Here is an 18,325-nt window from a genome sequence, read left to right as displayed (position 1 = left end):
AACAGTTGATAATTGTATATAAAAGTTCGAATTTGAAAAGACTAAGTCAAACTATCTTTACTAACAGTCAAAATAATGTTTTCAAAAATCAATAGCTGATGCATTGCCAAATCTGAAATTGGGTGGAGGGAAGTCTGCAAGGTTGATTCTATTATAGGATCTGGAAGATTTTCTTAAAAACTGTTTGTTTGTACAAAACTACTCACTGTTTCATAGATGTTGGTTAGAACTGTAGTTCCTTCGCGCGTCACAAAGGTTTCGTCGTTTTGGATTATTCCAGAGGTTATATTTCCAGGAATCATGTGATAATTTAAGAAGTTTGAAAGTAGGTCCGTATCAGAAGTAAGGCTGCTAATCAGAACCTGATCAAAAGCACCATCTTGTGGAGAAAATACGGTGAAAATCTCTAGAAAACAGAAAAAAATCATGCCCTGCAATATGATATATAAAGACAGAAAGAATCTTAAAAATAGAAACTGAAATTTAAAGCACAAAGCTGTGGTAACTCTACAAGCGAGCGCGAATCAGCAAAAGATCTGGTTATTTGCTGATTTCAAATGTGTAGAATTTAGTTAAAAGCTACTTATCAAAAAACATTGGCATAAGAAACCAATTTAGAAATCATTTTAGAAAATAAGAAAAATTAATCTTCTCCTCCCCGAAATAAAAAGGGGGTGGTGATAAAAATTGAAGTTCAAAAAGACCAAGTTCAATAAGGAGTAACTTGTACCGTCAAATTCATCAAGTACGAGTTGATAGAATGGATATTTCATCCTTCTGTCTGCAAAAATAAGGAGTTGATGTTCTTCTTGAAAATGGTAGTCACAGACAGTTTTTCAACGCTTAACGAATTATCATGATACCTCAAGACTTTTTTGAACATCTCACAATCAAAAACCAGATCTCCTGATCTACCGATAAAAGCCGGAAAAACATTATTGAGATTCATTTTTATTCCTAGAAAAAGTTGGTTAAATTACCTGAGTAGTATCCCATTAGGGACTCCGAGCAGACACATGTTTAATCATTCCGAGCAGAAACATATCCAAATGTGTTCTTAGAGTTGCTAGTCCCTTGTATCCAGGGAAAAATTTCCAGGAGATTTAACATCCTGGTTTCTGAGAATTTCAAGAATAATGCGTTATCTGCTCTTGCAGAATCATTCATTTTGTCAATGAAACAATGCAATACATCCTTTGACAGCTCTCACATCTGGTCTTTCGAGATAACAACTGAGTCAACAACATTCTTAGGTTCTGAGCAGTTTTCTTTTAACCATTTTTGTTCTTAATTTAAAAAAACTAAAACCCAAGTTTATCAAATACTCACATGTTATTAGTAAAATAAAATGTGTTTTAAAGGATTCTTATTTCTGAAAACTAAAACCTAGTTTTATTCAAAAATCAAATCTAATTAATAAAGTAGGATGCATTTTAAATGTGGATGATCTTATGTCTGAAAACTAAGACCCAAGTTTATTGAATACTAAAATATTAATATTAAATCCAATATATTTTAAATGTGAATGTCCTTATTTATGAAAACTAAAACCCAGGTTTATGATATAACCATATATTATTAATAAAATCAGACAAATTTTAAGCCTGGATGTTCTTATTTCTAGAAAATAAAACCCAGATTTATTAAATACTCGATTATTAATCAAATCAGATTTATTTATAACATAGATGTTCTTATTTCAGAAACTAAAACCCCAGTTTATCAAATACTCAAATGGTATTAATATAATCAGATGTAATTGAAATGTGGATGTTCTTATTTCTGAAGAGTAAAACACAAGTTTATTAAATACTAAAATTTTATTAGTAAAATCAGATTTATTTTAAACTTAGATGTTCTTATTAAAACTAAAACCCAAATTTATTAAATACTCAATTATTTAACGTGAAGATTCTTATATCTGAAAACTAAAGCCCGACTTTACAAAATGCCCAAATATTATCATAAAATCAAACGTATTTTAAACGTAGATATTCTTATTTTTGAAAATTAATACCCAAGTTTATTAAATATCCCAATATTATTACTAAAATGAGATGAATTTTAAACATGAATGTTCATGTTTCTTTAAAAAAACAGGTTTATTAAATACTAAAATATTAACTGATTTTGAGTTAGGTTTATTTAGGTTAGGTTAGCGTGGTCACCCACGCTAACTTAGCCTAGACGAAACTAGCTTTAAAGCACTTATCTTAATATACCCTAACCTAAACTTACAAAAAAGAAACTTTAAGCTGCAGGACTTCAAAAGATTTTTTTCACTCCATTCATTTTAAAATGAATCTCTCACTGCTGATTATAAAATAACTAGCACATAAAAATAATCTGTTAACCATTAACAAAGAAACAACGCCTAAATAACTCTGAGTATAAAAAAAATATTTGGCTATTTAATAAACTTGGGTTTTAGTTTTCTAAAATAAGAACATCCACGTTTAAACTACATCTGATTTAAATTTAGAATATTTTAGTTTTTCATAACCTTGGGTTTTTAGTTTTCAGAAATAAGAACATCCATGTTTAAAATACGTCTGATTTTATTCATAATGTTTTGGTATTTAATAATGGGTTTTAAGTTTTCAGAAAAAAGAAAATCCACGTTTAAAATGCACCTGATTTTATTAATAATATTTGATTATTTAATAAACATGGGTTTTAATTTTCAAGAAATAAGAACATCCACGTTTAAAATATATATGATTTTATTAACAATATTCGAGTATTAAATAAACTTTTGATTTGAGTATTTAATAAATTTGGGTTTAAGTTTTTGGAAAGAAGAACTTTGTTTTTTCAAATATATCTGATTTCTTTAATAATATTTGAGTAATTAATAAACTTCTGTTTACTTCAAGGAGACAAGAATATTCACGTTTAAAATGCATCTGATTTTATTACTAATGTTTGAGTATTTAATAAACTTGGGTTTTAATTTTCAGAAATAAGAAAATCCAAGCTTAAAATAAAATCCAAGTTTTATTAATAATATTTGAGTATTCATTAAACATGAGTTTTAATTTTCAGAAATAAGAACATCCACATTTAAAATACATATGGTTTTATTAATAATATTCGAGTATTAAATAGAATTGTAATTTGAGTATTTAATAAACTTCTGTTTAGTTCAAAGAAAAAAGATGATTCACGTTTAAAATAAATCTGATTTTTTTAATAATACTGTGTCTTTTAATAAACTTGGATTTTAGTTTCCAACAATATGGACATTCGATTTGGAAATGCATCTGATTTTATGAATAATATTTGAGTATTTGATAAATTTGTTTTTAGTTTTCAAAAATTAGAATATCCACGTTTAAAATATACCTGATTTTATTGATGTTATTTGAATATTTAATAAACTCAGGTTTTATTTTTCAACAATAAGAAAATTCACGTTTAAAAGACATCTGATTTTAATAATATTATTTGAATATTAAATAAACTTGGTTTTAGCTTGCAGAAAATAGAATATCCATGTTTAAGCTACATCCACGTTTAAACTACACCTGATTTTATTAAAAATATTTGAGTATTTAATAAACATTGGTTTTAATTTGCAGAATTAAGAGAATCCATGTTTAAAATACATATGATTTTATTAATAATATTCGAGAATTAAATAAACTTGTGATTTGAGTATTTAATAAACTTGAGTTTTAGTTTTCAGAAGTAAGAAAATCCACGTTTGAAATACACCTGATTTTATTAATGATATCTGAGTATTTAATAAACATGGGTTATAAGTTGCAGAATTAAGAGCATCCATGTTTAAAATACATATGATTTAATTAATAATATTAAAGGATTAAACAAACTTGTGATTTGAGTATTTAATAAATTTAGGTTTCACTTTTTAAAAACAAGAACATCCACGTTTAAAAGACATCTGATTTTATTAATATTATTTGAACATTCAATAAGCTTTGGTTTTAGTTTTCAGAAATAAGAGTATCCACGTTTAAGGTACATCTGATTTTATTAATAATATTTGAGTATTTAATAAGCTGCGGTTTTATTTTTCAGAAATAAGAATATCTACGTTTGAAATAAATCTGATTTTATTAATCAAATTTGTGTATTTAATAAACTTCGGTTTTAGCTTTCTGAAGTAACACCATCCACGTTAAAACTACATCTGATTTCGTTAATAACATTTGATTATTTCATAAACTTGGGTTCTTAGTTTTCAGAAATAAGAACATCCACGTTTAAAATATATCTGATTTTATTCATAATATTTTGGTATTTAATAAACTTGGGTTTTAGTTTTCAGAAATAAGAAAATACATATTTAAAAATACACCCGATTTTATTTATAAAATTTGAGTATTTAATAAAATTAAGTATTAATTTTCAGAAATAAGTGCATCCATGTATAAGATACATCTTATGCTATTAATAATATTCAAGTATTAAATAAACTTCCGGTTTGAGCATTTAATAAACTTGGGTTTCAGTTTTTGAAAGAAAGAACATTGACGTTTAAATATTTCTGATTTTATGAATAATATTTGAGTATTTAATCAACTTTTGTTTTACTTTGAAGAAACAAGAGCATTCACGTTTAAAATGCACCTGATATTATTACTAATGTTTGAGTGTTTAATGAATTTAATTTTTAGTTTTCAGAAATAAAAAAGAAATAAATACACGTTTAAAATACACGTATTTTATTAATAATTTTTTAATATTTGATAAACATGGGTTTTAATTTTCAAAAATAAGAACATCCAGGTTTAAAAATCCATATTATTTTATTAATAATATTCGATTATTAAATAAACTTGTGATTTGAGTATCTAATAAGCTTGAGTTTCAGTTTTCGAAAAGAAGAACATTGACGTTTAAAATATATCTGATTTTATTAACAATATTTGAGCATTTAACAAACTTGTGTTTTGGTTCAAAGAAACAAGAACATTCACGTCTAAAATAAACCTGGTTTCATTAATTATACTTGACTTTTTAATAAGCTTGGGTTTTAGTTTTCAGAAATAAGAACATCCACGTTTAAAAGACATCTAATTTTATTAATAATATCCGAGTATTCAATAAATTTGTTTTTAGTTTTTTAAAATAAGAATATCCACGTTTAAAATACATCTGATTTTATTGATGATATTTGGTTATTTAATAAACTTGGGGTTTAGCTTTCAGAAGTAAGAATATTCACGTTAAATCACATCTTATTTTATTAATATTATTTGAATATTTAATAAACTGGAGTTTTATGTATCAGAAATAAGAACATCCAAGTTTGAAATACATCTGATTTAGTTAATTAATTTTGAGTATTTAACAAACCTGGATTTTACTCATCAGAAATAAGAACATCGACGTTTCAAACACATCTTATTTTAGTATTTAATAAGCCGGGTTTTTATTTTTAGGAATAAGAAAATACACGTTTAAACTAAATCTGATTTTATTAATAACTGAGCATTTAATAAACTTATGGGTTAGTTCTTAGAAATAAAAACATCCACGCTTAAAATGCATCGGATTTCATCAATAATATTTGGGTATTTAATACATTTGGTTTTAGTTTTCAGAAATAAGAACATCCCCGTTTAAAATACATCTTATCTCATCAATAGTATTTGAATATTTAGTAAATTTATGTTTTAGTTCTGAGAAATAAAAATATCCAAGATTAATAATATTATAATATCTAATAAACTTGGATTTTAGTTTTAAGAAATAAGAAAATTCACATTTAAAGTATATCTGATTTTATTAATAATATATGAGTATATAATAAACTTGGGTTTTAAATTTCAGAAATAAGAACATACACGTTCAAAACACATCTTATTTTATTAATAATGTTCGAGAATTTAACAAACTTCTATTTTAGTTCAAAGAACCAAGAACACATCACGTTTAAAATACATCTGATTTTATTAATTATACTTGAGTATTTAGTAAACTTGGGCTGTAGTGTTTAGAAATAAGAGCATCCAAGTTTAAAATACATCTGATTTTACTAATTAAATTTGAGTATTTAATAAACTTGGGTTTTACCCTTCATAAATAAGACATCCACATTTCAAATATATATGATTTAATTAATAATATTTGAGTATTTAATAGGCTGGGTTTCTACTTTCAGAAATTAGTATACACATGTTTAAAAAAATCTGATTTTATTAATAATTGAGTATTTGATAAACTTGGGTTTTAGTTTTCAGAAATAAGAACATCCACGCTTAAAACGCATCTGATTTTATTAATAATATTTGTGTATTCAATACACTTGGTTTTAGTTTTCAGAACTAAAAACATCTCCGTTTAATATTTATCTTATTTCATCAACAATATTTGAGTTTTTAGTAATTTTAGGTTTTAGTTCTAAGAAATAAGAACATCCACGTTTAAAATACGTTTTACTTTGTTAATAATATTTGAGTATCCAATAAACTTGAGCATTAGTTTTCAGAAATAAAAAATACCACGTTTAAAAAACATCTTATTTTATCAGTAATTTTTTTGTATTTAATAAACCTGGGTTTTAGTTTAAGTGATAAGAGCATCGGTGTTTAAAATACATGAGATATAGTTAATAATATTTGAGTATCTAATAAACTTGAGTTTTAAATTTTAAAAATAAGGATATGAAAGTTTAAAATACGTCTAATTTTATTAATAATATTTGAGCATTTAATAATTTCATATATATATATATATATATATATATATATATATATATATATATATATATATATATATATATATATATATATATATATATATATATATATAAATATATATATATATATATATATAGGATATAGGAGATTTAATTAGGATTTTATATAGGAGATTTAAACCGTTACAGTAGGGTTTTTTGATATTCTGAATTTGATGGTATAATTTTCATTAGGATTCTTTGACTTTTAGGGGATAATTTCATTAGAAATTATACCCTATTCTTGACTTTTAGACTTTTTGGGTAGAAAAAGTTCTGGGTTCTGACTTTTAGATTCTTAGACTTTTAGGGTAAGATTCTTTTCATTAGGTATAATTTCATTAGGATTTTTTAACTTTTAAGAGGTGTTTCCCTTTTTTTGGAAATAAGGAGAATTATCTCTGGCTTGTAAATTCTGTTGGGTATGATTAAACTTTATGAAACTTAATTCAGATTTCATTCTGAAACATTATTCAAATTTAAAATATGAATAAAATACGATTCAATATATTTATTGAGCAGCCCGGCTCAATAGTAACCGAAACCCTAGAAATATAGTCTAGAATATATATATATACATATATATATATATATATATATATATATATATATATATATATATATATATATATATATATATATATATATATATATATATATATATATATATATATATATATATATATATATATATATATATATATATATATATATATATATATATATATATATATATATATATATATATATATATATGTATATATATATATATTTATTTATATATATATATGTATATATATATATATATATATATATATATATATATATATATATATATATATATATATATATATATATATATATATATATATATAATATATATATATATATATATATATATATATATATATATATATACTATCACACACTTCGTAGTAACGAACTTTAGCAAGGAGTAATCTGGGTCAATAGTAACCGAAACACTAAAAAACAGAATTATGATGCCAATATATACATCAAAAGAATCGTGTTTTCATTCAGATCTTAAATATATAAATTTCACAAGGTTTGAGTATACCCAACAGAACTTACAGGCTGGAGAAATTTTTCTTATTTTTGAAAAAGGGGTAAACGCCCCCTAAAAGTAAAAAATCCCAATGGAAATTACACCATCACATTCAGCGAACCAGGAAACCCTTCAGTAAAGGTTTAAAGGTTCTATCTGAGAAAATGCGGAATTTTGCATTTTTAGCCATAAGAAAGATCACAGATGCATTTTTAATTTCTTTTTTTTTTGTTTTTTATTCTCGGGGATGATTGTATCGACGCATTGGTCCTAGAATATCGTGAGAGGGCTCATTATGAATCACCGGATCAAAATTTTGAGATAGTCGTTTTGTTGAAATTAGTCAAAAACCAAATAATATTCTTTGAGGACGACTTAATTCCTCAAAGTCCCCAGAGGAAGAGCTGCAAGTTATGAAATTTTGCCATTTATTACATACAGTATTAATTATTGACGAATGGTAATGACTTTTTCAGGGGGTATTTTTCTGGTGTTGGGGGGACGAGGTAGGTTAAGTGAGATCATCTTTCCATGGAGGCATTTATAATAGGGAAAGAGAATTTACATGAAGGGGGCGCTGGATTTTCTAGTAATATTTAAAACAACGATGAGGAATAAAATAAAAAACAAATTTTTTTAACTGAAAGTAAGGAACAACATTAAATCTTAAAACGAAAAGAAATTATTACATATATATGAGAGGGTTAGTCCCCTCCACAACACCTCGCTCTTTACGCTATAGTATTTTATTAATGTCAAAAAGCTATTTATTCTAATTTGACAGAATTTGTGGTTCAGGGATAATTCTTAAGGAATTGGAGCAAAACTTGAACTTTAGTATAAAGAAGAAGGTATTGACGGGGGGAATCCCCCTAATACAATCAATAAAATATACATATTAAGAAATTTGTTACATAAGTTAATTTGTAAGTTAATTATATTTATTACTAATAACTGCTGCCTCCTCAACCCCTTGCTCTTTACACAAAAGTTTAACTGTTTCTCATAACTCTACTTTTTAAAACAATAAAAAATTTTAGCATAAGGAGAGGGGGGGTTGAGAAGTGGACATTCTCTTTTATATACGGAGTAATTTCTGTTAGTTTTAAGTTTTACTGTCTCTCCTTACTTTCATTTAAAATAAACTTGTTTGTTATATTTAATAGTTTTCAGAAAAAAACCATCAAGTTTAAAATATTTTTTATTTTATTAAGAAAATCCTATTATTTAATAAACCTGGGTTTTACTTTTCAGAAGAAAGAGCAATCATGTTTGAATTACATTAGATCTTATTAATAATATTTGAGTATTTAATGAACTTCGGTTATAGTTTTAAGAAATAAGAACATCCAAATCTAAAACACACATCTGATTTAACTAATAATATATGAGCATTAAATAAAGTTGGTTTTTAGTTTTCAGAAACAGAAAAATCCATGTTTAAAATACATTTTATTTTATAAATAATATAAAAGTATATAATAAACTTGGGTTTTAGTTTTCAGAAATAAGATTAAACATGGCTAAAAGAAACATGCTTAGAAGTTAAAAATATTGTTGACTCAGTTCCTATCTCAAAAGACCAGATGTGAGGGCAGTCAAAGCATGTATTGTATTGTTTCATTGACAAAATGAAGGATCAGGCTATACCACATAGCGTATTATTTTTGAAATTCTCGGAAACATGCCAAGATACTCTCAGAAACCAGAATACATATTTTTGGAACGATCCCGAAAAATGTGTTAGCAACTCTAATAGTACATCAGGGTAAAGGCTGCCATAGTATCTGTGTCAAAATAGATAACATGTGAGGGCTTTAATTAGATGTATTTTATTGTTGCATTGGCATTATTAGTATTACGCAATTCCAGATAAGCATCCTTCTTAAAATTCTCGGAAAAACACCAGAAAATTTTGGGCGTCCCAAAATATTCGGGAGTCCCTGAAAAATTATAAGTTCAAAAAATAACAATTCGGAGAAAAAACATATATTTAACAAAATCAGTGGAAAACTGCTTAAAAGCCACAAAATGTTGCTGACTCAGTTGTTATCTCAAAAGGCCAGGTGTGAGGTTTGTCATAGGATGTATTGTTATTTTTTAACCGATAGCATGAATGATTATGCAATACCAGATAACTCAACTTTTTCTGAAATTCTCGTAAAAATACCAAGCATATTTTTTAAATTATTCCGAAAGAGGTGTTAGTAACTCCAATAGTATATCGGGGTATGGGCTATCACAGTATCTGTGTCAAAAAAGACCACGTGTGAGGGCTGTCACAGGATGTATCTTATTGTTTCATTGACAACATGAAAAATTATGCAATACCAGATAGGTTATCATTCTTGAAGTTCTCGGAAAAACACCAAGAAATTTTTAGCGTCCCATATTAATTAGTCCCCAAAAAACAATCAAGTCCCCCCAAAAAAAAAACATAAATTTCATAAAATGAATAAGAAAAAACTGCTTAAAAGGTCAAAAATGTTGTTGAGTCAGTAGTTATCTCAAAAGACCACATGCGAGGGCTGTCTCAGGATGTATTGTATTGGTTCACTGACAACATGAATGATTACTCAATACCAGATAACGCATTATTCTTTAAATTCAACGGAACATACCAAGAAATTCTTGAAAACCAGACTAGATGTAAGGGCTGTCAGAGGATTTATTTTATTACTTCACTGACAAAATGAATCAGAAACATAAATCTGAAACAAACAAAAAAAATCTCGGTGTCCCAAAATAGTCTCAAAAAAAATTTAAGTCTTAAAAATTTTTAGTCCTAAGAAATTCTATGTCCAAGAATTCTTAGTCACCGAAAAAATCCAAAATCCGAAAAGTTATATGTCCTAAAAAATTCTAAGTTTTCGACAAATTCTGTCCAAAAATAAAAAACTAATTTAAAAAAAAGTCTCTACGAACGCCATATTTCCAACAGGAAAAGTCATTACTGACATATTTATATATAATCCTCATTTTGTATTTTTAAAATATCGCAAGTGATCTTTTTAGTTATAAGTATATTTTATGTGATTTTTTGTTTAAAAACTAAAGTTAAAAATAGGGGGAGTCATTGGGGCCCTGGTGATGGACATGTGGCTCCAGATGGGAATTTGGGGACTCAAACTCATGTGCAAGCCTCGTAATGCAAAACAGATGTGGTCAGGACCATTACATTATAAAAATTATGCTTGACCGGTTGTAGTTACTATCAATTATTAATATTCAATAATCAATAATCGTCTCGATATCATTAGAGTACAAAAAGATCTTTTCCAATTGTATACCAGAATCCTTATCCAAACTTGGTTTATTAGACATCAGGTCACTTCAAGCTCACTTCAATTACTAAACAAGATACTCAACAAACGAAATTCAGATAATAATACTTTCAGAAATTTCCTTATCAAGCGAAAATTGTGATAACTCCATATGCATAGAGCTCTTGTTCCACCTGTTGAATGGTTTCGTCGAGAAATTATGCATGTATTGTTTCCAGAGAATTTTAAATCTCCTAAAAGATTTTAGGTGAATAGAAAGGACTATTAACTCCAATAACACATTGGGATATGTGTCAGCTCACTACTTACTTGAAGTTTCATAATATCTTTACTTTGGATTGATAGAAAATAGCTCAGGTTCACATAGCTCAAATTGAAGATAATGAACTGTCTTAAAGTAAACTGAGGACAGTTATTGGAATAAAAATAAATAACAACAGCAAAGCTTAAAAAAAAACATGAATTATACCTAGCATGTGAGAAATGGTATTCTTTATGGCATTTTTTACAGCTTAACTGAAAGCTTTTTAAATTTGTGGAGCTTTTTTTTAAACTGAAAGCTGTTTTTGAAATTATCAGTGAATTCCAGCGTTACCACCGGGTGAAATAAATCACTAGCAATAGCAATAAATCGGTGGTAAATTTTGCTTGTCAGTAGAATTACGTTGAGTTTAACAAAACGTAGTTAACTAACAAGTCTACTTTTTTCACTTTTAGCATTTTATCTTCTAGAAAGTTATCTAAGTGAACCGAAAAAGTTCCCGGGGATGATCGCATTAAACTAATAGTCCTAGAATATTGGGAAAGGATTCATTCAAACGGGCAACCATGCCTTTGGGGATAACATGGCCCCCACAGCCCCTGGGGAAAAATATGAAAGTCATGACATTTTCCCATTGTTTACGTATAGTATTTGCTATTGGAAAGTATACAGACATTTTCTGGGGGGGGAGGTGAATTTTCTGATGAGGCAATTTTCGCGCGTGAGAATTTTTTGTGGGGAGAACTTTCTGATGAACTTTCCAAACGAAATTTTACACTGGGGGAGATTACCAGAATTCCTATGCGAAATTCTTTTTATTTTTCTTACTTTCTCTTTGCCGACTGAATTTTACATATGAAGGTGTCAAGATAAATTATGGGGGGGATTTTTACCGGGATGGAATTTCAAGACTATCTTTCCACTGGGTGTGGGGATTTTCCACGGGAGAATTTAACCATGGGGTAGTTTTTCGTGGGATAAATTCCCTAGAGGGAATTTTCGGCGGTTTTAACTTTCTACTAGGGAGAGGGGAATATTTGTGGGAATACTTCTCGACTGCGGAGGGAATTTCCTGTATTATTTTAAATATAAACAGAAATTAAAGTCTTCTTCAAATTGAAGTGAGCTAAGAAAAAACTTTTCACCTGGAATCTTACGCAAGAAAATTACCAGTAGAAATTTTCAGCTGGAAAGGAATTGTCTGGGAGGAACTTTCCTGGTAGGAAGAGGGGAAGGGGATTGAGTAATCAACGTGGGCATAACTTTTCGTGGATGATTTCGTTGGACGGAGGGAATTTTTCATGGAGGGGGTGCCGGATCTCCCGGCATTACTTAGAAAAAATTAGAAATTAAAAAAACGAAAAACAAGTTTTTCAACTCAAAGTAAGGAGCAACATCAAAACTTAGGAGGTTTTTTAAAACTTAAAATTACGTATATGACAGGTCTACCCCCTCCTCAGTACGACTCTCTTTATTATAAAGTTCTCTTTTGTGTCCCAATTCTTTAAGACCGACTCCAGAAAAACAAGGGCCGTTTAGTTAAAATAAATAAGCCTTCTTCAAAGTTCTGAAAATAAATTTTCAAACAGTTCTGGTAACGAACTGTAGTAACGAGCGACCCAGCTCAATAGTAACCAAAACTCTAAAAAATGGAATTTTGGTACCAATAGCTACATCAAAACAATAATTTGCCTTATTTTAGAAAATAGGGGGTAACACCCCCTAAAAGTCATATCATGTTGAAAAAAATAACATATTAAAAAATAAACCCCCTAAAAGTCATATAAAAGTCCTATCTACAAAAATGTGGAATTTTGTATTTTTTGCCAGAAGGCAGATCACGGATGCGTCTTTATTTGTTTGTTTGCTATTGTTTTTTTTTTTTTTCCCAGGGTTGATCGTATCGACCCACTGGTCCTAGAATGATGCGAGAGGGCTAATTCTAACGGAAATGAAAAGTTATAGTGCCATTTAAGTGACTAAAAAATTTGGACGGCACCTAGGCCCCCTCCCACTCTAATTATTTTCTCAAAGTCAACGGATAAAAATATTTTGTGATTCAGGGGTCATTCTTAATGAAGTGGGACAAAATTTAAGCTTTAATGTAAAGAGCGAGGTACTGACGATGGGGTGAACCCACTCATATATGTAATAAAAACATGAGAATACAAAAGTTCGTTACTTAAGCTAATTTATAAGTTGCGTATATCTTTACGTATCTCTATTACGTATATCTTACTAATAAAAACATTCATAAAAAATTATAACCAAAAAAATCGGAGGGCAACTAGGCTTCCTCCCCCACTCCTTTTTTTCTCAATATCATTCGATCAAAACTATGAGAAAGCCATCCAGCCAAAAAAAAAAAAAAAATATATACAAATTTTGTTTTAATTATTCCTCTGCGGAGAGCCAACACCAAAACATGCATTGATTCAAAAACCTTCAGAAATTAAATAAAAAAACAAGTTTTTTTTAACTAAAAGTAAGGAGCGACATTAAAACTTAAAACGAACAGAAATTACTTCTTATATGAAAGGGGCTGCCTCCTCATCAACGTCCCACTCTTTACGCTAAAGTTTTTTACTGCTTTAAAAAGAAGAGTTGAAAGAAAAAGTCAAACTTTAGCGTAAAGAGCGGGGTGTTGATGAGGAAGAATCCCCTTTCATATAAGAAGTAATTTCTGTTCGTTTTAAGTTTTAATGTCGCTCCTTACTTTCAATTAAAAAAAAACTTGTTTTTTTATTTAAATAGCATAAAGAGCGAGGTATTCAGGAGGGAATAATCCCCTCGTATATGTGATGTTTTAAGTTTTGATGTTGCCCCTTACTTTCAGCTGAAGAAAAACTTGTTTTTTTAATTTATAATCTAAAATAAGAGAAAGAAGTATCATCTTTGAGAATCTGAAATGGGCTTAAAATATAATTTGCAAGTAAAGCAATTATTATATTCCGAAACATCATAAAAAAAAGGTATTGAGCGATGACGAACGAGTGATAAGATAATCACTTATTAAGTGAAAAAGGTCACCCACAAAAAAGGCCACCTTGTTCGTGGGTCAATAACATAAACTTTCCCTAATTTATCTTGTTTTGTTGCAATATTGTTTACCTATAATACTAGGACAGGGAGCCAGACGGCTTCGCCACCGGGCCTCGGCATGGCTACGTGGCAGGTTTCTGTATATGAATTTGTATTGTCACTTGTCTTCTAAACGCAGACTATGTGAGTCACTTTCTCATGTCATGGCGTCACCCCAGGTTTGGTACGACCACCCTCGAAAAATACGCATTCTTTTTTTGTAGTTGTGACTTATTTAGATCGTTTTAGTGGTCAGTAATGTCAATATGCTAGTTAAAAAAACAGCAACTATGCAACTGGTTTCGAAGCCGGGCCCCGGCACTCGGCATGTGGTACGCTTGTATATATTGATTCATGTTACAAGTAGCAACCTCCAAATGAGTTATCTTCGTTTACTGCTCTTTCCACGGGAAAACAGAGGGCTCTCCAGGGAATATAATGTTACCGGTCCCAATGCTTGCAATCAACAGTTGAGTAGTCTATGCCATCTGTGTTGGTTTGTAATGGGTTTTGCGCCACATTTTGTTGGTGTCAAAGATTATGATGGCATTGTTCTTCTGACGTTTAATCCTTTATTCTTCACTCTCATTTTGACTTGACATTTTCTTGATTTGACAGTCACTTGTCTTCTAACGGCACAATTCTTTGATCTTCACTTCATTTTTGACACCTTCGAATACTTCCTTTCTCGCTGTCACTTGTAATTCTCGCTGCGGCTTGTCTTCAAATCGTATATCTCTTTGTCCTCGCTGTGACATGTCTGTTAGCCACATTTATCTTTTTTCTTCACTTTCATCTCTTATTCGTTCAACTCCTTGTTGTCGCATATATCGTAACCGCTTATTTTTGTTCTTCACGTTTAACTTGTTTTAAGTCATGCTGCCGCTCATCTTCGAGCCACGTTATCGTACTCCATGACTGTCCTGTCTAGAGGCTGTGGATAGTATGGAGAGGGACGATTAGAAGTACAACACCATTATTTTTAGCTAGATCAAGCAATTCAATGTTGTAACGGCTAAAATGGTCGTCTATGATCAGAAGTACAAGCTACTGTTTGGAGGTTTGACTTTATTGATAAAATGCTACAAGTAAAGCAAAAAAGAGAGGCAGTCATCCAGCAAGCAGCAGTTTCTTTACTGTCTCCACTACCTTTGTGTTTTCAGTTATCCAGACATTTTTATGCTCTTAGTAATGGCAGAGTAGTTTGCGTGTTTACACAAAAAAAATGGAGAGTAGGAGGCGAAATGCCTATCAGCTATCGTTTTCAAGTAAGTTTTTAGTCCTATTTTCTTGTAAATATTTATCATGTGTTGTAACAGGACGTAAAAGCTCAGGTCCAGACTTTGAAGAGAGATATTCAGCTTCTCAACTGTTTAAATGTAGTCTTGTAGTGTTCCTTTATGGATTAAATAAAAAAAAAACAAGTTTGTTTTTAACTGAAAGTAAGGAGTGACATTAAAACTTAAAACGAACAGAAATTACTCCATATACGAAAGGGGCTTTTCCTCCTCAACGCCTCGGTCTTTACGCTAAAGTTTGACTCTTTTTCTTAACTCTACTTTCTAAAACAGTAAAAAACTGTTTTGTTTTTCACCCAAGTGTGTATTCACCCAAGTCTCTATTTAGGGATGTATTAATCAAACGAAACTTAAATAATAATACATCTCTAAATAGAGACTTGGGTGAATATACACTCAACCCTATGTACACAAAACTAATTAAAGAACATAATCTAATTCAAAATAAAACAAAACTAGGAACGAATAAAAACATGCCCAATCCAAAAAGAACTACAAGATTAGCTGCAGAGAAGGCAAATATTGTAATAAGAAATTATTCCAATTTTTAATAAATACAGCTAGTCCAATGAATGAGCCTTTTTAACTTGTAAAATGTTAGCTTTTATCACACAGTCTTGGCTGAACTTTCCGTTAAGAAGTAATGATGCCAAGGCTATTTTAAAAAAAGAATGGATTTTTAACCGAAAACTTTTATTATAAGTGTTTTATTGTTTATTATTTTCGTTGCTGAAGGTGGCCCTTAGGTATAGGGCAGAAATATTCAAATAGGTTTTGTTGGCTCACTGTCTTGGGAAAAAAAAGTCCTCATTATTCTCTCTTCTGTAGTTGAACTAAAAAGAAATTTACATATTAATTTTTTTTCGGCTAAATGGCTTTTTCATAGTTTTAATCGGAAGATTTTGAGAAAAAAAGGAGCGAGGGAGGAGGCCTAGTTACCCTTCAATTTTTTGATTACTTAAAAATACAAAAGGAACTTCTAATTTTTTACGAACATTTTCATTAGTAAAAAAATAGACGTAACTAACGAATTAACTTATGAAACGAACTTCCATATTGGTTTTTTTATTGCATATATGAAGGGGTTCACCCCTTCGTCAATACCTCGCTTTTTACAGTAAACCTTAAATTTTGTCCGAATTCCTTAAGAATGACCCCTGAATCACAAAGTCCGTATAATAAATAGTTGAAATTACTAAACATACTTTAGCGTAGAGAGCGGGGTATTACGAGGAGGTAAGCCCCTCATATGCTTAATAATTTCTGTTTGTTTTAAGTTTTAACACTGCTCCTTACTTTCAGTTGAAAAAACTTTTCATATTTATTTTTTCATTGTTTTTTTAAATAATGCTAGTAAATCCTGCGCCCCCTTCATTGAAATTCTCTTCCCCATGACAAATTCCTCCATGGAAAGATCCTCCCACGTAACACACCCTCCCCTCAAATTCTCTCCCCCCAGACCAAAAAATCCCCCTGAAAACTTCGGTACACTTACCAATAACCATTACTATATGCAAACACAGGTCAGAGTTTGTAACTTGCAGCCCCTCCCGCGGGGACTGTGGGGAGTAAGTCGGCCTCAAAGACATAGTTATTAGGTTTTTCGACTATGGTGAGTAAAATGGCAATCTCAGAATTTTGATCCGGTGACTTTGGGGAAAAATAAGCGCGGGAGGGGGCCTAAATGCGCTCCAATGTTTTGGTCACTTAAAAAGGGCACTAGAACTTTTAATTTCAGTTAGAATGAGCCCTCCCGTGACGTTCTGGGGCAACTGAGTTGACACGATCATCCCTGGGAAAATAAAAACAAATAAACACGCATCCGTGATCTGTTTTCTGGCTAAAAAGGGAAAATTCCACGTTTTTGTAGATGGGAGCTTGAAATTTCTAAAACTGGGTTTTCTGTTACGCTGAATTTGATGGTGTGATTTTCGTTAAGATTGTTTTCCCCTATTTTCTAAAATAAGGCAAATTTTCTCAGGCTCGTAACTTTTGATGGGTATAACTAATCTTGATGAAGCTTATATACTTAAAATCAGAATTAAAATTCAATTCTTTTGGTGTAACTATTGGTATCAAATTTGCATTTTGTAGAGTATCGGTCGCTGTTGAACCGGGTCACTCCTTACTACAGCACGTTATCTCTAACTGTTTGAAACCCGTGACGCTTTCAAAGAATCTGACTGACTTTTGTCGACTAACACAGAAAAAAACTGATATTTTATTTCTTCTGGATCCCACCCGCCTTTCTTTTTTTTCTTCTCCGTTTAACTTTAATCTTTTCATCTTGAATATAATTTACCAGGAAAAAAACATAGTTTCAGCTCACGTACTGGTCTGACAAGGCTAAACGCCAGAACTAATCTAGTTTTGGGTTTTCAGCTCGTTCAACCTTTAAATATGCTGTTTATACAGCCTTTACAAGCATAGCCCACTTCTGGACTCCTTGGCACGGCATGCCGACCCCAACCCAGATATTGTGGCCGATCGTGGGAATTCCCCCCTGCGGGAAGAAAAAATTCTAAAAGCAAACCAGTGAAGACAGCACGTCTCAGAAGCTACCAAAAGACAGGCACACAATCAGAGAATACAACATGAATTTTGGCTTTCCTAATATTCGTCATT

At 29.9% G+C, this 18,325-nt stretch overlaps 1 protein-coding gene across 1 annotated transcript in view; it reads right to left on the bottom strand.

The window, feature by feature from the left end:
* The window catches only part of LOC136024736 (transforming growth factor-beta-induced protein ig-h3-like), a 37,593-nt gene that overhangs the window by 8,500 nt on the left and 10,768 nt on the right, over positions 1-18,325 (bottom strand). Inside the window, exon 3 of the mRNA XM_065700169.1 lies at positions 207-406. Coding sequence (XP_065556241.1) covers positions 207-406 — 200 coding nt within the window. The remainder of the gene's footprint in view (positions 1-206; positions 407-18,325) is intronic.

The sequence above is a fragment of the Artemia franciscana genome, chromosome 3, assembly GCF_032884065.1.
Source record: "Artemia franciscana chromosome 3, ASM3288406v1, whole genome shotgun sequence".
Taxonomy (NCBI): domain Eukaryota; kingdom Metazoa; phylum Arthropoda; class Branchiopoda; order Anostraca; family Artemiidae; genus Artemia; species Artemia franciscana.
The sequence above is the reverse complement of the archived record's forward strand: the minus strand, read 5'-3'. Positions and strand labels throughout refer to the sequence as shown.